General features: G+C 39.2%; 1 protein-coding gene across 1 annotated transcript in view; it reads right to left on the bottom strand.

Moving 5' to 3' along the window:
- Nucleotides 1-25,775, bottom strand: part of WDFY3 (WD repeat and FYVE domain containing 3) — a gene marked incomplete at both ends in the record, with an annotated part of 54,898 nt that overhangs the window by 14,174 nt on the left and 14,949 nt on the right. The window contains 19 exons of the mRNA XM_010157376.1: nucleotides 1,119-1,276; nucleotides 3,031-3,213; nucleotides 4,098-4,207; nucleotides 5,066-5,295; nucleotides 5,862-6,022; nucleotides 6,855-6,954; nucleotides 7,220-7,453; nucleotides 9,248-9,427; nucleotides 11,323-11,457; nucleotides 12,712-12,947; nucleotides 15,025-15,242; nucleotides 16,698-16,818; nucleotides 18,278-18,372; nucleotides 19,752-19,913; nucleotides 20,015-20,088; nucleotides 22,366-22,518; nucleotides 23,766-23,956; nucleotides 24,369-24,480; nucleotides 25,217-25,373. Coding sequence (XP_010155678.1) covers nucleotides 1,119-1,276; nucleotides 3,031-3,213; nucleotides 4,098-4,207; nucleotides 5,066-5,295; nucleotides 5,862-6,022; nucleotides 6,855-6,954; nucleotides 7,220-7,453; nucleotides 9,248-9,427; nucleotides 11,323-11,457; nucleotides 12,712-12,947; nucleotides 15,025-15,242; nucleotides 16,698-16,818; nucleotides 18,278-18,372; nucleotides 19,752-19,913; nucleotides 20,015-20,088; nucleotides 22,366-22,518; nucleotides 23,766-23,956; nucleotides 24,369-24,480; nucleotides 25,217-25,373 — 3,010 coding nt within the window. The remainder of the gene's footprint in view (nucleotides 1-1,118; nucleotides 1,277-3,030; nucleotides 3,214-4,097; nucleotides 4,208-5,065; nucleotides 5,296-5,861; nucleotides 6,023-6,854; nucleotides 6,955-7,219; nucleotides 7,454-9,247; nucleotides 9,428-11,322; nucleotides 11,458-12,711; nucleotides 12,948-15,024; nucleotides 15,243-16,697; nucleotides 16,819-18,277; nucleotides 18,373-19,751; nucleotides 19,914-20,014; nucleotides 20,089-22,365; nucleotides 22,519-23,765; nucleotides 23,957-24,368; nucleotides 24,481-25,216; nucleotides 25,374-25,775) is intronic.

The following is a 25,775-nucleotide window of genomic DNA, read 5'->3' as shown; positions in this document are numbered from 1 at the left end:
CTTTAAAAGAAACTGACAAACATTTGGAAAATATTGCAAACACATGTTCAGAACACTCCCAAACTGCCAACGATTGGCACTGGCATGTATTACTGCTTTTCCTTATTTCCTTTTAAGTAATATTTTGTGAATGCTGCTTAGCTTGGTAGAAATCCTCAAGACATTCAGCACTCCTCACTGTACCGAAATATACCTGTTTTCACTTACTGCTCCCTCTACTGCTACAGCCAGTAACAGCTCCTGTCCGCTCCGTTTGTGAGTTTCTCCCTTTTCATTTGAAAAGGGTATGCCTGCTTACCAGGAAAAAGACTGAGAGCACTCAGAATTCTTTATTTTATCAAAGCCACTGAATAATTTTCCGATCAGTATGAGAACTGGCAATGTATTTTTTTCACAGGGAACAAACTCTGGTAAAGTCAACAGGAGTTATACATTTCCTTGTGGCAGGAATACACCTGCCCCCCTTGACCCAACATCTCCCCAGTGTTTCAACTTCTAAATACAAGCCTCCAAAACTTTTAAACCCCTCTCTTTCCTTTCTTCTCAATGCCTCGAATATGTTATACTAACTCCTTGCAATGCCCCACCCCAGGTACCGTCCTCCTGCAAGAGCCACTGCTGTGCTACAAATGTCCTGCTCTACCATCACGATGTTTTGTTCAACTCCTCTCTGTAGTACATAACAACAGTGCAAAGCAGGATTTGTTCCGTCATGATGCATGCATATATAATGATTTTCCTAAACCACATAACTTTGGGGGCAGAATGGAAAAAAGGACAAGCACCTATCTCACAGCTTCCATTTCAGAGCAGAACTGCAAACTGAATTGAAGACCCAGACTAGCAAAGCAATAAAGCACACAGGTAACCAGAAGCAGCTCAGTCTCACAACGACAAAGAGTTGAACTCTTGGTTTAACGTTACAGATAGGCAGATGCACCTACTAGGTTAGGACACGCAGAAGCAAGATGCCCAGTCTGAATATTCAAAAAGGGGAAAACCAAGCACCAGGTATCACTTCACACACTGCAGGTTTCCTTACACTGGAATATTTACCACAAAACCTGTGCATACATTGCTGGATGTTAGATTGTGTGTTACTAATCGACAGAAATTACCTGTGTAGAGAGGTTGTGTTTATGAAGCCCACTCTCCTTGCGGTTTCTCCTGGAACCAGTTAGTTTAGAGAGGCCGAACCCACTGCTAACTCGTGAAAGTTTGGACTGTGTGGTTGGAACCAAAGCCTCCCCTCTACTGATGCATTTCTTCTCATGAGCTGAAAACCAAAGAGGAAGTGTTGGAAGCAATTTTTAGGTGTTGTTTCCTTTTCATCCCCCCACTATAATTCTTCATTTTAAATACAAAGATATTTTTCACTGCTTTAAAAAGGTGGGTGTTTGGGGGATTTTTTTAAGTGTGCCCAGCAGCACTCACATTCATGACTTGTATAAAGAAAGATCCCCAGGTGAAATCTGGGAATTGCTTGCATTTTGAAATAAAGCATGACAAACAGATTTGTTACTCCATTTGACAGTTATCAAAACTGGGGTCAATGAGCTATGAATTCTGCCCTCATGTGAAGACATGAAAAGCAGCTATTTATAACAAAATCATCACCCAACCTCCCTCTACCCTGCTGATTTATATCCCGTGAAGAAAAAGTGGGCATTCCAAAGCAGGGAGACAGCATCTGGGAAAATATTTTTTTTTTTCCTCAAGACAGTTACAAAGATAACAGAATTTATATAATTATGTTATAAACAGCAGATACTAGCCAAAAAAAAAAAAAAAAAAAAATCCAGCTAGGCAGCCATATCTCTACCCAAAAAGGAGCTACAGCATGACCCCACCAACCGATCTGGCAGCAAAAGTACATTGTTTTGAGCAGAAAAGCTAGATGGGTCTACTGCATGGTTTCGTGCACGTATAACCACCCCAGTTGATAGTCAACTCCACAAGAATGGTGTACTTATTTTAAAACTGAAGTTAAAAAATAAAATAAATAATCACAGCTCAGTTCAACACTCCCAACTGGTTTAACATCCTCCTGACATTCAGCTAATGGATCCTACTGTACATCAGTTACCTTTGATTTAGCAAGTACATACTCACGGTCCTCACTGTTTCTTTAATTTACTCCTCCTCTGAGCATTCTTTTTCTTCTTTTAAAACCACTGTACTTTCTTATAGCAAGAATTTCTCCAAAGATCCTTCACTCTACCCAAAACAATTCTGCAAATATACTATCAGTGAGGTACTGGAAACTTCAGTGAACATCAGCCAGGGCAAAGCACATCTAGAAATACGATTTCCAAAAATGCTTTCTGTACCTCCAGGTTTACGTCAATTATTTTAGAGCCATATAATCATCAAAGGACTTGCACCTATGTAATTTTATCATCTGCTGTCTAAACTCATGTTAATTCAGTCCAGCAACAGTTGGCCTTCTTTACCAGATGGGCACAGAGCTAGCTCGTGCTTAACTTGCTGTCCACCAGTATTCCAAGGTCCTTTTTCTGCAAAGCTGCTTTCTAAGCTGAACAGATTTCCTAGCCAAGAAGGAAAAGTCATAGTATCACTGCTGCTAGAAAAGGACTGCTCAGTCACAGATTTCCAACTGTATCACCAGACCAAAGGTTCGCATGCTGCACCCAGATGTATGCTCAAGAGGGGTCCCCCTCTCGCTGCCTCGCACATCCAATCCTGAGAACGGTAACACAGGCCACCCCAATCCAAGTGTTCATGGGAAGGAGCTAAACGACTCCATCACCATAATCCACAATACACCATTTGGTGCACTGACTCACAAACACAAGGTGATGTTGAGACCACTGACAGTGTTGAATAAAGGCCCTGTGTGCAGTGTCTATCCTACACATGGGACAGTTTCTGAACGAGAGGTGTTAAATGGTGACAGTTTATAGAGTACCTACTGCTACATAAGCTGAATCTGTACTAAAACATACAGTGCATGTGGTTCACTTCAATGAAATCTCCATTCAGGACTAATAAATCTTCAGTTACACTTACCCAAATGATTTTGCCAACACTTTAAACTTGCTTCCTCAATAAAAGGTCTTGCAACAGTGATATCCACTTGGCCACGATCATTGACCGGTAGTGTCACTTTAAAAGCTTCTTCCAAAACCTGTTTTTTACTATGGATCAGCTCTGTCCACACTCTGTTTATGGCTTTTAAAAGCAGCTGGCGACCTGCATAGGTACAAGATCACAGACAGCAAGCTCTCTACGGTGCATACAGAATCGGTAATTTTACAGTAGTGAACTGAATAATTACTGCAATTATGCCCTATTTTCTTCTCCTCTTGCATGACTTGTGAAATGCCTTTAGACAGACTGTATTTTTTCCCCCTTTATATACTATCAGAAAGTACCTAACAGTTAATTTCAGCAGTTTAAGCCCTGTGAACCTGAAACACTGGCTCTGATTAGTTGTGATTCTTCTCTCACATCCAACTATTAACAAGATTCAAAAAAATATTAGAAATGTATGTCTATAAACACATATATAATTCCATACATACATTACAGTTCAATATTTTTACATATGAATGTACATATACCTGCATACATATTACATGTATACATGTTAAAAAAACCCAAACAAACCAGAAACCAAACCACTGAATTCTTTCTTCCACAGCTAGTTCATAAATTTCCTTTGAGTGAAAGATCCTCAGTATCCACTGGATAATAATTTTACAGCTTATACAAATTATTTCTTACCTTAGCTCATGTAAGATCCAGCTGATACAAACCCATGGTGCACAATTAAAATGACCCATTTCTATTGTTTTCAACTCAGTGCATGTAAAGCAGCATTTCTAATTCTGGTGCATGTCCAGAAAACAATGAAAAGCGCTTGCTATTTTAACAAAACAGTAACTTATCCTAAATGTGTCTGTCTTGGTATTTCTAAGTGGTTTTTAATCTATTTTTAATCTATTTTCATACACACACACACCCCCCCGCCCCAACACACCTCCATCCCAAACAGTAACTGGGGTAAAAGATTAGTGACGACAATACAGAAGTGGCATTAGCAGGCATCAGTGGATTTGTCACGCTCAGATTACCTTCGCTGACATCTTGATTGTAGACTCCATCTGGTTCTATATCAGAGGGGATCATGATGTGCCAAGTTGTCATCCTGGCTTCTGCTTCCAATCCAAACCCATCCACGTTGCTACAAATACACAGTGAATTAACATCCACCAGGAAAAAAAACCGAAAACAAACCAACAAACTAAAGCATTTGATTCCCTGTGACAAAGGTCAATACATGCTAGTACAGCAATGTCTCTTCACTTGTGTCCACCTGAGTTCTGATCATCTGTGGTCACAAGCTGACCTGAAGGTTATGAAAAATGACATGCCATGGGCACTGATGTCACTAGAGGAAGGTGGTAATATCTGACAAAACACAAAACAGCCGAGACCACAAATTGAAAAAATATGGTTTCTGCTGCTGACACTTCCCCAAGTGTCTTTGGAAGAAACAGAAGTTGTGCATCTTTTTGGAAAGAAAAAAATGAAAATGCCAGGCAGGCATTTGCAGCAATACAGGTAAGTAGGTGCCTACAGCATTTGTCATGGCCATCTGATTTAATGCCTGACTGGGCTTAATCAGTGCTATACATCCAAGTAGTAAGATATGGTTATTTGTAGGAAATGATGCAATAGACAATAAATCTAGTGACAGATCTCCTTTGACTATTAATTACTTAGCACCAGTGTTTCTTTCTAACTTGAAAACATTTCAAATTACCAAAGCTTAACAACAACATGGTTAGATAAGCCCTTGTGTGAGTATTATTTTAAAACACCTTTGGCAAAGGAGCTAAGAACATTCTCTATACTTGCGCTTTCCAAACCTGATTTTGTTTCAAAATAAATCACTTAAGCTTGTTTGCATTTCACTGGCTGGAAAGTTACAAACAGTTGTCCAGAATTTGCTGACTTGTTTGCAAAGTGAGTGTCACTGCTGAGAGAGCAGGTCACTTCACAGCCCTGGTTCTGGAATGAACTTGTCTGAGATATTTACCTTCCCACATGCAGATTAATCAAGCAGTGAGCTAGGCAGCTGATGAACTCCTGATCATGATTTCCAGGTCCCAAAATTAAGTTTCTGTTCACAGTAAGAACCCTTAGGGAATCAAGGAGAGCCACTTGCTGAGGAACAGTTTTGTGTGCCCTTGAGAACTGATACAAAATGGTCCTGTTCAAGCAGTGATAAATAGCATCCAGCGATAGTCCCTGAGATCTTCTTTTTGACTGATGTGAAGCAAAAAAATAACGATCAGATAGTGGCAGAAAATCAATTTACTGGCACACAATCTTCCCCTGAAATGACCCATGCTTATTTTTCAAAATCAGTATTTTACCAGAAGTGTCAATTCCATGATTTCAAGAACTGAAATTACATTAACACATGATGATACCTACAATTTTAACATCTATAAAGATGCTGCTATTTCTGACAGTAAAACTCTTCTAACAATCTCCAATAAAAGTCCACCAGGAAGCTTCCCAAAAATGTCAAGGTATATTTAGGAAGCTTCCCATAATCCATGTGAGATAAATTCTGTTGTTTATTTTGGGGGATTTCAAAAAAATGTCACCTGAAAGCAGTTTTTACTCAACTGCCCCATATTAAAGCACTCCACACTGGCAAGATCTGCTAGGGAAGCTCAGGAAAGAGAGAAAGCCTTGGGAAGAAAAGTGTACTTCTGTGCTGACCTGACATACATTACTAGCAGGTTGCTCAGTGACATCATTCCGTGCATTTTAACGTAACCTGTGAAAATGTTTTCACAAGCAGGCTAATAGAACACTGTTACCTGTGCAATGAGCTGAATTATGAAGTCCACAAGAAGTTTGGATTCTTTGTTGAACATGCCCTGCCAAAGCTTATCTACCACACGCTGTGTGAAATAAAACACGTTGTTCACCAGCACTTGGTAGCTTCCTCCACTCGTTATAGGCAGAGATGCATCTTCACCTAGGTAACAAAAAACCCCCAAGGTTTTCTTCATTTATCAGAAACACACATCTGCATAAATACATTCACATTAGTCTGTGCTTTCTAGACTTCTGTAAAAGAGACTTAGTCAAAGAAAAAACTAAAACCTCATGGATTTCCTACAAGGATCTGTTGATGGTAAGCAAAACACATGCTGCCCCATGACATCTGTGATGCAGATAGAGCAGACCAAGAGCTCCTGGAACTCCAACTGGCCACCATGAAATCTGACTGGGCACTTGAGCAGCGATATTCCTACAGGCCACTTCACAATCATCTAAACCAAAGTTCTGGTGGGACAGCCTACCCTACTGACAGCCAAGTTACAAGTTTCTAATTCTGTTCCTGTCCATTTATTAACTGGATCAATGGAATGCTAATCCCAGCATTTTTTTCTGGGGTGCTGCATTCAACATAAAACTACAGTAGGAGGAAATGGAAACAAAGCTAACTTAAAAATCAAAGTCCTACCCACGATTGACAAAAGCTCCAGATGCTCTACCAAGGCAAGAAGTACAAGAGAGATGATGCAAGATCCAGTTTCAGTTCTTCCTGACATGACTGCAATTTGTCTGGCTTACATATCCAAATGACCTTTGCCATACAGTTTTTTTGAGTAACCCATTTTACAGCTTTGGCACCATCAAGATAGTGAAGGAACATTGCAGCACAGTAACACCATTTACATATCAAAGAAAAGGGCAGGGATAAAAAAACAAAGACAAGTTGTGACAAAACAGGACACTAATAAAGAACAAGTAAATAATCAAACCCTTTTGCTCAAATCAATAGATTGATAATTAAATCTTACCCAATAAAACATCAGCTGCAAGTAAGTGGTCCATCACTCCATCCAAAACATATGTCTGAAACTCCTTCTGCTGTGTTCGTGTTGATCTTTCAGGGGAAGCCTGATAGAAGAAATACAATTAATACCTCTGAGTGAGCAAAAAGAGGGAGGGGGAAGGTGCTGTAGATAAATGTCTCTTTTCTCAGCTCCTGTGAATTCCAAAAAGGTGCACAAATTTGTGACTAAACTGTGATCTCCTCAGTTCACACAGTCACCTCCCTCAGTAAAAAATGACTAAATGGGACAGATCAAACCCATTTAGGGAATGAAGTGTCTCAGTAAGTTCAAATAATAAAAATAAAACACAAAACCCAAAGAAACTATACCTCTAGCAGAAGATCAACCAGTGGAGTCTGTTTGCTGGCTGGTGTGAGACATAAGTTATCAATTATGAGCACACGCATGAAGTCAAACACAAACTTCTTGGCAGGATGGTTGGTTAGGTATGTCTTGGTGCCAACATTGCAGTATTCTGACTGGCTTCTGTTCATGCCAGAATCAGCTGCAAAAGCTTTAAACTCTTCAGCTGGGGACCCAACTTCATCATCAAGATCAGTGACCTGTGAAAAACAGCATGTTAAAACTCTAGAGATCAGCAAATTGACAGCAGTCTTTTCACTACTCTGTTTTTCACCTGCCTTTCTAAGGCTATTAACTTCATATTTTGCTTCTTAAGAAGCCTTATTCTTATCCAAATTCTAGTTTCAGACTCACAAGGCAAACAGTAATCAATGAAGACTGGCATGAGTTATGTGAATTAGAGATCACATTTCACTTTCACTTACCAAGAAGTACTTGAGCAATTTCTAGATACTTCGCAAAACCAGATTTTTCTTACTGCAATAAGTTTTGAAAAAGTTATTAACTATCCTGGGCTGTATCAGAAGTGTGGCCAACAGGTCAAGGGAGTGGATTCTCCCCCTGTACTCTGCTCTTGTGAGATCCCACCTGGAGTACTGCATCCAGCTGTGGAGCCCTCAACATCAGAAGGATATAGACTGGTTGGGACGAGTCCCGAAGAAGATGCTCAGAGGGCTGGAGCACCTCTGCTATGATGAAGGGCTGCGAGAATTGGGCTTGTTCAGCCTGGAGAAGAGGAGGCACCGTGGAGACCTTATAGCAGCCTTCCAGTACCTGAAGGGGCCTACAAGGAAGCTGGGGGGACTTTTTACAAGGGCCTGTACTGACACAGGACAAGGGGTAACAAATTTAAATTGAAAGCAGGAAGGTTTAGATTAGATATCAGGAAGAAATTCTTCACAGAGAGGGTGGTAAAGCACTGGAACAGGTTGCCCAGAGAAGCTGTGGATGCCCCATCCCTGGAAGTGTTCAAGGCCAGGCTGGATCAGGCTTTGAGCAACCTGGTCTAGTGCAAGGTGTCCCTGCCCATGGCAGGGGGGTTGGAACTAGATGATCTTTAAGGTCCCTTCCAACCCAAACCGTTCTGTGATTCTATGATAAAGCGGTTAAAATCAAGAGAGAAGCCAACTGAAAGAGGCTATGAAGCTTACATGACAGAAAACAAAAAAGGAACTGAGCTTTTTCTTTTTTTAATACGACACCTTCATCAGAGTGCATTTATTGGCAAAAAAACAAATAGCATGCCACCAGCAAGTATTTCCATAAGAATTTTATCACACCCTCCCTAGTTCTGACATTTGCCAACCTGCAGCCTAACCATCCTTCCACGTTCTTAGTAAAATTACTTTTATCTGTTGGCTAACAATAATTGTTTGTATCCTTTCCATTCAGGTTCTAGAAACAGCATCATTTATAAATGCCACTAAGTTCAAAGAATACTTCAGGCAGCAATGAAAGCAAAGTTGAATCACGCCCTCTCCTGGCTTGAACTCAGTTCCCTGTAACACAAGAACACTTAACTGGTTAAGCCACAAAAGAAAAAAAGGAAAGTGGGAGGAAAAAGTTTTAGATTTTGTCATACCCTCCAGTGCAGAGGGCTGAAAGCACAGGCTGACTCAGTCTCTTGCTTTGGTAAATCTGAGCTAACACTGTTCATATGACTGAAAATAAAGGTCCACTAGAAAACAAATAAACCACGTACACTCCCCCTAAAATGCAGTTTCAAATGTCACTGCACAGCAACTGCCCTTTAGCTGAACATGCACTTCTCCCCGTTCCAAACCCAAGTACAAAACATTCAGCCCAGCACTTGCAATGATCTCTTTCTGCAGGGTAAGCAGAGCTTTATGTCCGTGTGACTGTTAATTGATAAATCCTCAAAAATAACAGGCAGGAGGGAAAACAAACACCACCACACCAAAAAAAAAAAACCAACCCAAAATCAAAAACAAACCAAACACAAAACCCCCCAGTTAACTAGCTGTATTTCCTACCATCTCAGAGTAAGGTCGGATGTTGAAAGGAAACACTGTCGCGGCCAGCGCACACAGGAACTCTGGACTCATCCACAAGGAAATGAGGTCCGGCACATTGTGATACAAATATCGGAAGAACTGCATCAAGGTGACTGGATATTCTCGAAGCCAAGAGCCTTCTTCCTCTGACTGCCAAGGCTGCGTTGAAAAACAAACGGCACATTAGCACAGATGGCACTAATTGAAGAATGCTCATTTCAGACAGGAGCTGCTATAGGGTCAAACATGCAAACAAACACACTGTCAAATGTGCAGTAAAACACGATCGTGACACGTGATCAAAGATGGAGCCAAATGTGATCAATCACATGGACAAGCACTTGTTGAAGCAGAGCAGAAATAAGTGACCTAATGTGTGGCCAGGCACATGACCAAGTGTGAAAAACACATCCAGAGCATCTCAAATATGTGTTGGAGCACTTGTCAGAACACATGACCAAAGGCATGTCTACAACACATGACTGAAGTCAGTATCCAAACATGCAAGCTAATATGTGATCAAACAAGTGACAGGAAACGTGTTTGAGCACATAACCAACGTGTCACAAATTTGACCCAATGTGACAGAACACGTCTGAGCATGTCACCACAGGATGAACACCTGACCAATGTGACCACGCATAGTTAATCTTGCCTCCAGAATGTGACAACTGAACAAGCCACCAACTTCGATCAACATATAAGCCACATGTCCAAACCATGTGCCTGCAACAGGCGACAACAGAACATGTGATAACAGAACATGTGTCCAAGGCATCACAAACGTGACTGAACACGGCAGCATGCCACCGTATTATAAATGCAGGAGAAACATGTAGATGAATGCAACACAACATTATAACAGGACATGTCATGATAAAACAGGCTGAAACAAGTTGCAATCACACAGTGAAACGTAACCAGACACATGACCGAACATGTAGTAAACCCACAGCAATAACACATGGCAGCCTAACACGTGACAGCAGCCTATGCCTGAGCACATGTTCAAGCACATCACAGTGAGACTGACCACATTTACAACACATGATTGACCATAAGGCAAAACGTGTATCTGAATAGGTAATGATTCTAAACATGTCGGTAAACATGACCTGGCTCATGTCAAACCAATACCTGATGGCACATCTGAACACAGACCTGATGGCACAGCACAAGACATCAAGGCAAGAGACAGCACATGTCTCCGAGCATGTCACAAATGTGTCCGTACAGATGAGGATCAAACACACAACAAAACAGGTCAGGAGCAAGAGACAGAACACATGACAACAGGAACATGTACTGCAGCAGGTCATGAACATGTAACCAGGAGACACATCCAGAAGATGCTTCTGAACATGTTAACATGGGAAAGACATGCAAAGCAATGCTTCTCAGTGTATCGCAAACACCTGATGACTAAACAGGCAACAGCCAAACAGGTGCTGCTTTTCAAACATTTCAGGAGATAATTTTCAGCAGATTACACACTCCACTTCCAAGGAAATACAAAATTTTCCCACTGAGAACACAAATTTCACTACTAGATTCAAAGATGAGAAGACAACACATTTTTCTGGCAGCAAATTCATTTCCTCCAGCATGTAGCTATTAATAGTCAGGGGACTTCTCTGCATGTGGAAGGTTCATGCATGAAATCTGCAACCTGCATAGCTCTGAGCAGATGGGATACAGACTCTCAAGCATTCCCCTACAATGTTAATCAGGAGAGAAATTCAATGATCTCTGACAAAGGCATTTTATCCCTCTGCTTTCTTGATTTGTTTTAATTGCAGGAAAACACAAAGCCAAGCCTTTCTGTGAAAAAGCAGCATTAATTTTTGGCCACTATTTCCACAGATACTGAAAAATAAAGGAAGAAAGAATAATCCACTGACAACAACTGCTTTCACCCGACTATTATGACCCTAACTAACAGCTGAGTTTGTCATGACACTAAAATTCTCACCTTTTCTAATTTGGTTTCTGACCACATGGCAAACTTGAACAATTCTGTATATTCAAGTACAAGCAAAATTTTTTATGCTTACGGAATTCAGCATGCTCCTCAGCATTCCCAGTAACAAGAAGGCAGCTTCTGTGCAAACACTGTGTATTGAAGAGGTAACAGTGCCACTGGAGGCAGGAACTCCAAATATGAATGTCCAAATAGAGTCTAAATCAAACTGTAAGAAGTGAAAGAGAAGAAAGAAGATATGAAATAATCCCTTTCTCCTGTGCAATTTGATACTGCTTTTTATTAGACCTACAAGATGCTCATTTGGCAGTATCTAAAAAAATTTGTTTCAAATCCTCAAATTTTATGCCCAAATCCTTATATGAAGGTCACGTCACTGAAGAAAATGCCTTCTAACCATGGGCTACCGTAACTGCAACTCTCACCTTCTAAAAGTATGTAAGTGTTTTGAAACAAGAGACCTGTCAGCACAAGTGCCGCACAATCACCTCAGTTTACCCACATCTAGCAGTAGAACCCATATGGTATCCCACAGAAAAAACAAACAACCCCACCAAAACCACCAAACCAACAACAGAGAATAAAACAAAGTTGCATTTTTCAGCAAGTCCAAAAAATTAAATCAATTAAAAAATAAAAAAGGACAAAGTGCCCACCTCTAGCACTATAACTGCTACTGCTAAATACTTCCAGTAGTTGAATTTTAACAGTGCTGTACTTCAGTGCTGTATGAAGGAGGTGAGTTTCATGCCCCTACTTCACTGTAGGACAGTGCTAAATGTGCTTTCAGGCATTCCTCTTGAGAAAACAGGCAGGCAGAATACCTTCTGGTCTGAAATTTTTACTTTCCTGTTCCCACTGATAAATCAGTGTTAGCACTGTATCCATTCTGAATAGGCACTGCGTGTGGCTTTTCCCCATAAAGCACCATACTAAGGCTTCCTAGGACTCTCTGTTGCAGACCATATGATATCTACTCATTTACACACAATTAAAAAGTCCAAAACTGACCTGTTCAGAGTAAGAACAATAAACGTTTTCCAGCAACAACTGAGATGCCTCTCTACAAAACCACAGAGACTTTCTGAAATAAAAGCTACCTTGTTTTGAATGAACTGTCTTTACCACAGCAACTTCCCACTCTTTCAACAAAACAAACAACAATGAAAGCAAGCAAAAAAGTATGCGCCTTCAATGCCCACACCATGTCAGCTCAAACCAGGGATCTGCTTCTCATTTGATCCCAAAACAGACCATAAAGACACCAGCAACAGCTATGCCATAACAGACCGGCTTCCACATACTCCCACGGCACCTTGTCTTCCCACCCCAAAGACTCAGCACTGAACACCATATCGTGACTGTGAGTCAGCTGCAGAGAAGGAGGAGGGGGCCTGGTTAATCTATTATTTTCTTTCATGACAGACAGAATTACATTTACATCTTACTAGATAATCCCTACCTGGCAGCCCTGATTACATCGGCTGCTGGTGACAGGCGCACTGACCTGCAGGTTTTCGGGCAGTTCAGTGACTGGCTGCTGCAGGAAAAGGGCCATGAGGAGGAAATAGAGTGCAGGTACATTAGTGTGCTTTGGGAGAAGTGACTGCAGAACAGGAAAGCCTGGGAAGTGACAAGCATCCCGGTTAATCTCCCGGACTGTTGACCTGCCACCAGCACTCCTGCCGACATTGAACCCTGTGATGAAAAAAAAAAAAAAAATACAAAAAGCCAACAATGTTAATAGAGCCTGTGAAGCTCACTCTTGCTCAGCCCGAGAGGGTACCTCCTCAGAAATTAATGCTGTAAAAAAAAAAAAAAAAAGTGTGCATACAAACTATCTCACACGTTATGCAATTCTGCTTCAGATGTCTAATTAATCAATTAAAAAAAAAAAAAGGAAACTACTGCCTTCCAGTACCACACAGATGACTCTGGTCCATACAGACTGCTTAATGCTACTGCATATACACACAGATCTATTTTCTGACCATGACCCCAATTTCAGACTTTTAAAACATCCAGGCTTCTGAAAAAAAGATACTTCATTTGGCTGAGGGGGAAATATCACCTTAATCTCAGTTGCAATCCTGTATTACCAAGCAGCAATCCCATGACCCATTCAAGTCCATGGGTAGCTTATTTATTTTCAAAGATGTCTCAGGAGCATCTTGTTTCAGCTCTTTTGTTACTGATTAATCAGTTACTATGAAGCATTAAATGCCCTTATGTTATCTTCAAGTGCTGACCAGGCACAAAACTCACCTCTTGTGACCCCGGTCCTACCTAGGTATATCATCCTCCTATCACAAAAACCAACCAAACCGTAGTACACCAGAACAGCAGAAGCGCTTATTGTCAAGTGAGGAAGGAAGCAAGATGACAGTTCAGTCTCCACATCAGCACAGAGTGAGCCATTCTTCTGATGCTGCCAGAGATCAGGTTGTTTTTCTGAGGCTCTAATACAGATATTCTTTCCACCAGAAATTGACTTTCTAAACAGGAAACATCTACCCTGAATCAGACTCACAAAACCTTTGCTACAAAGTTGCAGGCATTCCATCAGTAATCTCGAAAAAAAATGGCTCCTAGCTGGTTTCATGTGAAAACCTGGAGCCAATGCACTCTTAAGTTATTCACAAAAACACAGGGTATGAAAATTAAATAATCTGTCCCTATCATTTGATGAGACACAATTTAAAAAATATCTGTTTGGTCACAGTCTAGCTTGGATTCAAATAAAGTGATATTATAATAAGAAAAAAAAGGGAAAACTCTGGAAATGCTCTCCAAATGTGATTGCAAATCAAAATCTTATTTAGAAAGATTTGGTGACTGAAGAAAATTTTTATGTTATTGGACATTTAAAGTGGAAACTGACTAAACAGCAGTCACTTCCCTAAAATATAATTTTCAAATTTTAAGGCACATGATGGCAATATGCATGCATATGCAAAAATGTTTCTTAAAATACAGGACCTTAATCCGAATTAGCCAAACAACAGATGTTATAGTACGTTACTAATAAGCATTTGCACACGTAATGTGGTTTCAGAAAAACTGTGTGCCTTAGCCTTTCTAATTCATTGATAATGCAAAGAACCATCTTCTGTTGCCAGTTGAATATCCTGAGGGATATATTATGGGAAAATACTAACTAGACTGACTTCCTAGACAGTTTTATTTCTGCAGAAAACAAGATAGCATAAGATACCTTGATAGATTTCAAAGCGACAAAACAGAAAAAAAACGGACTTCACATTTTCATTTCAGGAAAAGTCCTCCTCCTGAAGTAAAATCACTTCAACACTTGACAATTATTTCCTTATAATGATGCTCTAACTATTGAAATTAAACAATTGGGTAAATTTTACTGAACTTTTATCAGTTGTGTATATAAGGTCCTACACTATGCTGCCTTTGCATCTAGCTCAGATGTGCCTGCCTGTGGGACGTAACTTAACCTTACCATAATGCTAACAGAAAAAACTGATTAGCTACTCAGGATTTGTGCAGATGATACGACCGAGCGATAATGAAACCTGCATAATGTCAACTGGAGGGCAGTTCTGTTAAACCGTTCCCTTCTGCTTAGGAAATCTAACTCTCAGTTCTAAGAAAAATGAAGTGCAGAGGCATCTGATCACGGCATGGCCAACAGTAACAGAAAGGATCCATCGGTCAGACAGCATTCACACCATAACCCCTGCCTCAACACATTCACACGTGCTCTCCCACTCAAGCCTTCAGTCGCTGAGCAGCCGAGATGCCATACCTAGCACAGTACCGATCTTATTGGTCAAGACAGAATCTGTCTGATCCAGCCAGCCTCCACCACTGAGACCCTCCTTGAATTTGATAAGGATGGACTGATTACTCAACAGCACCACAAGAATTCGCATAGCTGCTGTGACCGTGGTGGAATGCAGGTGTTCTTCCATAAACATCATAATCCAGTCAAAACCCAGTGTCTTGACCAGTTCTTCACAAGCTCTAATTAAAAAGAGGGGAAAAATTAAAATTAAAAAGGAGTCACAATTTACAGCATTTAACCTCCTATTACAGAGCAAAAATCAGTGCACTCCACTATAGGGAAAGCATCAAGATCAGAGAAAATTTAAATCTATTGAAGAGTTAACTGAATTCTTAGGTAGTTTACCACACAATAAGAAATGTTGCTCACCAAGTCTCATTAATTGGAACACTTACATTGTATTGGTTTACCAGAAAGTGAAGACCAAATACAGCTACTGGGACTATTCCACTGCATAATATTTCTCCAGTTGCTGCTTTGAGAACAAATGTGGAATACTGAACTGGAAATATTTATAATTTCCAAGTAGTTTTTGTTGAGCCACACACAGGCAGAGAGTTTTCCTAAGCCTTTTTAATAAACCAGTATTAAAAAATGAAGATGGGTGGGGGTTTTTTTTATTAAGGAAAGAGTTGCTTGGGAATATTTGAAAGAGTATGATAATTTTCTTTTCCTTTTTATTTTTTTAAAGCAGTATTGCTGAAAAGCTCAAACAGGTTTGGGCTGTATGTCAATCAATGCTCACTCAATCACTACATAATCTACATAAGCTGTACATGCACAAAATGCCTCCAGTCTCTTCTCCAACTGACCATATGAGTCTGGTGCCTCATTGAACTGTAGTACCATTTTCCCTTATGTGCAATTTTAAGGAACTAAGAGGCATGCTAGAGTCAACAATAACCTAACAAAAACCCCTACTGAAGCTACTTGGTCTTGAACAAATGAGAAGCTGACTATCCCACTTCTCTAAAAAAAGTCTTCTCTTTTGACAGTTTATTTTCTCTACAGCAATGCCTGAAGTTATGAGAAAACAGCACAAGGAAGTACACGAGGAGAGCAGAGTGTTAAAGAACTGGCTCTCCAGAAAACAAAACTTAAAAAAAAAAAAAAAATCAAAGTAGTCAGACATCCACACTTGTTCCCACTGCATCTTAATCCCTTGTGATCCTCAGAGAGTTTTAAAATTAACAATTAACAAATGCTCTTTTTCTTTCATGAAGTAACAATAAGAAGCAAGCAACCTCCTTGAAAATCTACTTGGCATTTTCCTCTCCTGCTGACATTTACTTCTGTTGTTCCTAACTTGAAGCATAAGTTTCTACTAACACTGTCAACCACTATCTTTAACTTTCTTTTTTTCCTAAAGATTCAAACCAAAAACCAGTTAATGCAATAGCTGAATGGTATGTGTTAGTCACACCAGCGTCTGTTTAGTACTATCACTCTTGCTACCACAACTGACAGCATACAACTCAGTAATCATGCATTCCATTTCTGGTAGCACACCCAAAGCCAATTCAATGACATCTACACAGATCATTCACATAAAATTATGCAATTCAATTAGTGAATCGAAAGGGGGCTGCAAAAAAATCATATCCTTTCTGTACATCAAGTTTTTTTGTACTTACTGCAAATTAAGAGTTGTCTTTTCTTTGGATGTATACAGGAGTTTCAGAAGGATATCTAAAAGCCTGTTCCGCAGTAGAATAAGATTAGCTGAAACAAGTCCTCCAAAATCATCTTCTGTTCCTAAACGCCAAGCATGGGGGGGAAAAAAACCCCAAACAACCAAAAACACCAAAAAAGGGGGCAAAATTAGGTTTTCAGAACTCAGTTATTTTAAAAGCTATTCATACATAAGCAACCACAGTCTGACCCCACTCAGGTCAAGAGAAAGCTGTGCGAAAGTGCAAAAAATTTATTTCCTTTTATTTTTTTTTCCCCAACAGATCCCCAAACTCATCATCCACTGAAAAAACACAGTGCGAAACAAGGCAATACATGCAGCTCTGGACTAGCTTTACAGTTATTTTGTGAATCCCTCTTATTGTACCTTATGCTGTCAAAGAAGGACCATGTTTTCACATTATTTAAAAAACCAAGATAATCACAACTTGAGGTGATGTGCAAAAACGAAGACAGCATATAAATGAACACTTTCTGGGCCAAGGTCTTGTGCACATGTCACAGACATAAATACAAAGCATCTTTTATGGCAGAAATACAGTGGAACTGGTAAAGACTAGTAACCTAAAAATCTCATATCCTTTGACTCAAAAGCTTCTCTCTCCATTCTTGCCACAGCCTGAATTTCTCCCCAAGGTTCTTCAGTCCCCCAGGTAGGGAAAAAGCATCTCAGGCTATGGTTAGCCTGGGAAAAACAAAACAGGGCTGGGTCTGTAGTGAGAACATCAATCTGGATCTGTCTCCAATATCCACTCCCACTTTTGTACTAAAAAGCTGAAATTTAATCATCTTTGAGACCACAATAAGTGAAAGTATTCAGAAGGAACAGGAGAGACACAGGAGGATAATTACAAATGAACTGGCTGTCTAAACCTTGTTCTTTGGGAAACCAGACTAATAAAGGTAACTGTGGAGCAGAAACACTTCTCTCACTTTTCTCAAGTGATGCCAAAACATAGGAACTTCGGGCACCCCCTTCTAGTTATTTGGGTGACATCCACTGTGGGGATAAAACATTTCTGCTCAGGAAGACTGACTGAAAACAATTGTATAAGCCTTTTTTCTTTAGGAAAACATGGGTAGAATGCTCTCAAAACAATTCAATATAAGCATTCTCCAAGGACAGTAAAGAAACTTCTTTATTTTGCCTAAAAAATTAACTACTTAGTTAATTCTTTCACCTCCTCGCCACCTGGATGGCATATGCACCTAGCAATCCCTTTTTGCCTCTTTTCTCTCCCCACAAAGCAGCAGAGATGCAGAGCTGATTTGAAGGAGTGAGTGAAGGAAGCAGAACAAAATTATGCAGTGTTAAAGGAAGGTAAACAAAACGAGAGTACATGGGTTTGGCACTGCGTTGCATGCAATACTGAAAACTCAAGTACCACAACTTCCTGGGAGCCAGGTTATAACAAAATTAAAATGTTGCTAATGACACTGTTTGTACACTTTAAGTATTTAAGTCCAGAAGAGATCACAAAGTGTTTCTCTTCTACTGCTTCTAAGCCATGCCATCACTTACCACTATCAAGCTTTTCTTCATTGTTTATTTCCATGACCACAAACTTCTCACAGACTGCAAATGTAGGTAAAGTGGAAGAGATGAACTGTCCAAACCTTGATGTATACAGGAAAAAAACCCCATTATTCACTGAAAGATGCACTCTCACCTATCAATAAATCACCTTAAATATAAAACTAACACTAGTGAAAGGGCGATACCCATAAATGTCAACTTTCTCACATCTGAAGATGTAGGAAAACGTTCTCCATCTAAAGTTACTAGCCAAAACCCAAATGAACACGTAGTAATTAATGGAATCTTTACAGACAAGTCTGCAGGCAAAAAACCCTGAAAATACTAAGATTCAAGAAAGGAAGCTGGGAGATACCACCAAGTCCTAGTAAAAGGAACGTGACAAGTTAAAGAAAGGAAAACAAAACATTATTCTCAAACCATTACAGATGAAGAAATATTACATCAAAACCAGTGATTAATCAACCCTTGTATAACATTTATGCCTATAGCTTGAGGTGATATAACGCAAGTTCATGTTTTTCTAAGACGAGATGATGACGTGCTACTCAAAGAAAGGAGATGCAATGTATTCCTCTTTCCTCTGGAATGAACCTGGAATGATCCCTAACTAGTGTAACTTTTCCCAAGTTATACAATATTTTTAATTTTTATTTCCAGGAGGGAGATCAAGAAACACATTCTACAACCTGCTCAGTAACCGTTTAAGCATAAAATCAACAGTTTTATTCTTGAATAATTTTTTGTTCTGCGTATTTAAAACCAAGACAGGAAGATGTTCAGGTTGATGCTTTCCACACCTTTAACTATACTTTAAGTGATAAGCTGAAAACATGACCACTCGTATGCAAAAGAACTCCCAAGCCCTGCAATATTTAACCCATTTCCATTATAATGAAAGTAGAGACAAGAAAAATTAAGTTTTCAAGGAGCTGGACTAAATGAAAAGCATTTCAAATACTCCTGTATGTATGAACTGCAATTATTTATGTAATTTACATCAGTCAGAATTAATAGTACTCTGACAGCCTTAAATATTTTTCAACACAGTGATCGTTAAGAACAAAAACTTGAACTAAACCTTTCACATGAAAAAGTAATCAAAGCTGCATTCAACCAGAAGTATCATTATACTCCATCTTAAGTAATGGTATTTAAGAAAACTGCTCAGCGTTTCACAAGGACAAGAGAGCTGCAATACAGCACCTTCACTTTTTGCCTGCAGAACATTAAGCCAGTTTAAATACCTGTTTTGATACAAGCTGAAATTTAATATGCAAATCAATGCATTAACAAAATATTGCCTACATCTAGTTCAGTTACTTCTTGGATGAAAAAATTCAGTACAGATGTGTTTCCCACTACTTACTCCATAGCAGTATTATCATTATTTATGACCAAGATCACAAGCATGATTAAAAACCCCACAAAAGCCAGAATTATCATAGGTGTGTGCTACCTGAGCAAGTCATAGCTGCTAGGGAAACCTTGAAGGAGAAAGCTCAGCACATTACTAATTGCAGCAATAGTAGGCTGGGACAGAGACATATCTCGAAGAGTCAAGAGCAGTCTTGGGATGAGTTGGAATTCCCTCATTAATTTAGCGTTCTTTGCCGCTTCGCTGGAAGAAGGAAAGAAACAAGTTGGCAATTTAAGATTGCAGCATCGTCTACATATTACCTAATCTCTAAGTCTCATTACTAGGGTGGCAGCGGTTCATACCTGGACTCGGTGAGAAGTTCTATGAAGTGCTCAAATAATGACAGATGAAGCTCATAGGGTGCGTGAAGCCAGACCTGCAATACAGAATGAACAATGGTATGTTTTGTACACAAATCCACTTTAAGATCAAAAAGTGACACTAGTATATCAAAGGTTATGAAAGGCTTGAAGAGATTAAAGCTGTTTGTCTACATGACTATTTACCTGGCTGCTGCGCTCACAAGTTCACTGCAAGGTTCTCAATTGTTTATTCTTCAACTAAGTATTAAATATACTAGAAAAGACTGAAGAAACACACATTGGTGCCAAAGGTATTAGCATATCATGCTGAAAGCTTTTAAAGAGTTCTAGACAAAGAAGTTACACACTACCTGGAATTTCGATTTAAACAGATGGTGCAGTGACTCCAAAGGCATTACTGGGGTTTACAAGGCTGACATGAAATGCAGTGTTAAGTTTTTGGCTTAAATGAAGATTTCCTCTTTGTAAAATCAACAATTTCTCTTCTGCCAAGATTGAACTCAAGGTCTTCCCTGACTTTTTATTTTTTGATCTATACCCAGCATTTCCTGCACACCATGTTAAATGATTTAGATGCTCTTAAAAAAAATAATCAATTGTTTATTCAGTAGAAGTAATAAAAGATACAAAAGCCAGGATGCTCACAGTTATAGCTGCAAATCTCACAAGTGACTTGCTATTGAACAAGGCATAATTAATAATTGTGCTCCAGTGTATAAAACTGGCTTAAATGAAAAGCTTTCTAGCTTTTGCTTTTCTTCTAATCTTATAATCTAAAATGATCAGAACAAATCTTTTTATTTCTCCTTTTTAGCGTAAGAATAAGAACACCTAATTTAGCCAATATAAATGAAATGTTTGGGTCACTGATTTCTGAACACAGAAATTAAATAAAGACAAAACCTGAGGCTTTTGGAAAGTTTCTTCTTAGTGACTCACAGACCTATTACTTGCATATTTGTTATTTTTTAAATCTCTTAAGTCTATTTATTCTTCAGTTGTTCTTGATCTTCAGGAATAAAGAAGGACAGACATGAACTAAAAAATATGAAATTGGATCTTTTGTACTGTAGTTGCTATCTGAGTGACTATATAGCATTGATGAAATTTGTCAGCTGGTTCCTTTGTGAGGGAAAGGAAAGAGAAGAGTATTCTTGAGCAGAACTCATGCCTCACTGTAAAAGGAGCTGGGCTGTGAATCGCAGTTTTCTCTGATAAACAGTTCACCTACCTTAAGAACTCTAGCACACATATTGCCTCTTGTAAATGTACTAACTTCTATTAAGCCTACATTTGATTTTGTGAGTGAAAGGAAGCATTCTTGTAATTTAAAAGGTTTGTTAAAGAATAACTGTTTACATGATACTGAATAATTTCTGTTTAAATATGGCAAAAACTTATTTCTAGTTGTAATATTAGACCAAAAAAAAGGAAACTCCGGTGGGTGACAAATTTCCTCTATATTACATCCACACTAAGGTTAAAAAAAAAAAAAAAAAAAGCTCAGGTTGGCCCTTTTCATTACCTCTCTTTTATTGTGTGCCATAATAATAGCATATTTGTTGATCTTGGCCAGGGGGCATAGTTGAGTGCACTGAAGACCTTTAAGATCTCAAAAACCAAAGTTAACAAAGCCAGTTGATTTCATTAAAATAAAGGCTACAGTAAGCAGCAGGGTTTTTTCTTCTCCACTGACAAGACCCATAAATAAAGTTTCCATGAGTACTCTGAAATCCTGAGACACCTAAAAAAAGGTAATGGGAAACTCCATAGAGCCATTTGTGCACAACAGAGTTGCACTATTAAGTCATTAACTTATAACTGGATTAGTAGCAACAGTAGTACATTTATTTATTTTAGTATATGCGAATCAACACACTTTTACTCAGTCTGTGCCGGGTACAGATAATGCCAAAGAAGCAAACACTGAACAACGAGTTCTACGCATTGTGTAACACTGTTTTATCAGCCTCTATTACATTAGCATTTCCTTCTAAACTTTCCTTTTCGACTTTCCTTAGTTTAACACAAGACTTAAACCCTTCATAGTTCAGGCAAGCAGAACTACCTTACAATTAACTTTGAAGGAGGCTTATACTGTGTTTAAAGTTTACCTCTTAAGAAACGTCTGTGGTACCCAAGCACTGTTTCTATCAGCAGGAAAATTTACAAATAATCTTGCTGCTCCACTGCTTTACTGTACTATACACAAAATAGTAAGTTCTCAGGATAACAACCTAGTTTGCTGTTGTTCAGTATTTAAGGTATGCTATCAGCACCTGACTTAATCACCAACCAGTATCATCACTTTCCTGTGCAGCTTTACTTACTTCAAAATCACAGAGTAGATCCTGGAAGGCAGCAGAATTTGGAATAATGGAGGTCTCGTGCCCGCTATCGACAGTTCCCACCAAGGAAAAGGTTAGATGGAGTATGTGGCTGTTCAGAAGGGACCGCTTCTTCTTCAACAGCATTGCCAGCAACTTGAACAAGTAAACAGAGAAGGAATTAGTAGCCTATGAACACACAGCTATGTTGTCTACGCACAGAGAAACATGGATGAAACATCCCTGTTGAGAAGGCCCTCAAATTCCGCCTGATAGTTGATACTCCTGATGAAAAGCTTGAAAGTGGCATTACACTTGATTAGAAAAGGGGCACATCCAGCTCATAAAACGTGTTCTACACTGCAGACCCTGAGGATTATGCACATGCAGACACACCTTTCAGCTCTCTGGTAGTCAGTCCCAGTTTAAGACAGTACATGATACATTCTTAGATAGTTGTGAACCTGGACAACAACCGTGGACACAGCAGACTTACAACAGAGCACCTCAAGAGTACTGCCTGCACAAATGAGAGGCATTCTGGCACCGAAGAAAAGTAGTCACGACAACATAAATTTGAATAAGCCTGACTTTCTTTTTTCTTGCAACCCTTTGTTGCCCTAGGCATGACTGTAGATGTCCTTTCAGTCCTCATTTCTGCTCTAACTTCTTATAATCCGGGTTGGGAAAGAACAAATTGCCAAATACACTATTGCTATTTCTTGTCTTCTGATGCAAACTTAATTAAGTTCTCAACATACTGGCCTGATCAGCTTCACCATGCTTCTTGAAACACTACTAAAGAAATACACATTCCTGGGAATCCTCTCAAACCATGCTATTTCCTGAGGTCAAAACATGTGGAATGTAAGGTCATATGTGACGATCCACTGACTGCTTAAGGTGCAAGGACGACACTCTAGATTTGTCTGGTGAAGGTAAGACAAGGTCTGCAACAGGCTACATGGAATAACATGTTTTGATGTGACTATACTATAAAGTCTGTGCAGTCTCCTCAGAATGACTATTTCAGGAGTCCACTTGTTCGGTTGTCTTCATGCGTCCCTATTATCCTATCCTGCTGGCAGATCATGGAGACAGAAGTGGTGGGTTCACCATCAAGGGAAAAGAATCATGCAAGTGCCATAGCTGTGCTCTTTCTTGCTATTAATGAGGGGTCAGTTTCAGCAAAACATTTAAACATGCACAACCGCTTCGCAAAACTTCCCACCCTCTGCTTTAAAAGCCATTCTAAATAACTTACTTATGCTAATAGGCCAACAGCTCAGTAAACTTAAGAGCAGAAACTCAGGTTACCAGAAGACAACAAGTGGTTGCCATGGGAACTGCTAGGACAGTGAAATTCAATCAGCCTGGTCTGTTTTAAGACATTTCTTACATACCTGATAACCTCTGATTCTTTCCATTTCTTTGCTGGCTAGGGGATTGCTCTTTACTACACAGACCAAGGCCTTCACAGCTGCATACAACCCTTCTACATCTGATGCCATGGCTACAAGTCCCAAAATAGCAGCAGCTCCACCAATGTACTGCAGCGTAGTGGCAACAGGCTTGGGGACAAATGTTCTTACTCCTGAGTACAGGAAAAGAAATGAATTAAAATCAAATTAAATCTAATTCTTATAGAAAGTCATTGTGAACACATGCAAGTCATTTGCATTCTACCATTGCTTGAATTATGTAAAGAACATCAGTAGAAGAACTATGACACCTCAGAAGAGATGAAAGAAATGTAGCACTAGAAAAAAGTTTATGACCCAAGGTAAATTAATTACCTATATTTTCATGATAACTCATATAAACTGAAACAAGCATCCCATGTGAATAAAAAAGAAAAATATGGATGTCCATAAAATATAAAAGTATTAAATAAATTTAACAATGTACTATTAACATTCATCAATTACATGACTTAGCCTACAGACCAAAGTTCTTATTGACAAGTAATGGATCATGTTTAAACACAGTAATTCCCAAGTACTCACCCAAATATCCTATTAACGCTGCACCAATGGAGCGCGCTGGTCCATTCAAATGCCCTGCTGAGTTATGTAGCAGCTTCACAGGTGTGGCATTTTCATGAGAAGAAATTGCCAGCTGAACAAAACAAGAAAAAAAAAAGCCAAGGCTAAAGGGGAGAAAGGGTTTTTTTAATGCAAGCCTGAACATAACTTGTGTATTTTCCTCCTGCAATAAGCAGTCAGTAACATATAACAGAAGAGAACTATGTTATAGTCTTTAGGACATTCTCTAAAGTAAAAAGAAATCTCTAGTCTCCGAAGTTTAAGGAAGAAAAATTTAATCTAATTTTAAAAATAATCCCACCAAATCATACGGTGGTTTGGGTTGCAAGGTATCTTTAAAGATCATCTAGTCCAATCCCCATCCTATTCCCAGCTTTTCTTCATAAGTGGCCCTTTGTACAAATAATCCCATTACTTTTAATGTACTTTGAAGAAAAATGTAAACCTATATTCTTGTTTCCAAGTCGGAACAACAGTCAGAGAACTAAGCCATCAGCTCTGTTCATCTGCAGCAGTAGAAATGTTGTTCAACAATATAAGTTTTTCAACAGGATTACAATTGCCATGTACATTAGTAAGCTAAAATACCTTCAAAAAGTGCTAAGACACATAGCTAGTAGAAATTTCAAGAACACAAAATCTAGGAGTATAAATTCCCTCAATATTTTAAAAATATGATAGTGATTATGGGCAGCTCTTCTCACAAGTACTTTATTGTTCCTGGCTGCACTGAGCAAATTGCCTTGAAAGAAGTTAAAAGAAAGGAGCAAACAAGTACTACACACCGACCAACTCATTTCCCAGCATACCTGTTTGGCAATAGCTTTGCTATCCAACTTGTTGTAAACTTTCCTTATTTTTGCCACTGTAAATGAAGAAACTGAGAGCGCATAAAGACCGAAAGAGACCTTCTCTTCTGGTACCAAAGATACTGGAGATGGGTTGATTCCTTCAGACTTTGAATCTCTGCCTAGAAGACAAAAAAAGTTTATTTCAGTAACAGTGTTGTTTTTCTTTACAGTTTTAAGAGTAAAATCTTAAGCAAATTATATTGCAGAATAGGTATAGAAGATACGTTTTACAAATAGGTGAGATTTGATATTGTCTTTGCATACTTGCTCAGTGTACCAAAGAGTAGCTTGATAGCACACGAGCTATAGAATAAATCTGCTGTTTAAGATGAAAGGGCAATGGAACAGCAAACATTTCCTTTCAGAAAGGCCTACAATGTTAACCCGTAAAGGCAACTGGCAGCCCATGCCATGGACAAACAATAGAGGATGTGGTGCTGCTGCTTCTGAATTTTTGGAAGGGAACATAACTCCTGCACTCAATTTGCATACAGCCTAAGGGCTATTCCCTTCCCTT

Source organism: Eurypyga helias, unplaced genomic scaffold (assembly GCF_000690775.1).
Source record: "Eurypyga helias isolate BGI_N326 unplaced genomic scaffold, ASM69077v1 scaffold1638, whole genome shotgun sequence".
NCBI lineage: Eukaryota > Metazoa > Chordata > Aves > Eurypygiformes > Eurypygidae > Eurypyga > Eurypyga helias.
The sequence above is the reverse complement of the archived record's forward strand: the minus strand, read 5'-3'. Positions and strand labels throughout refer to the sequence as shown.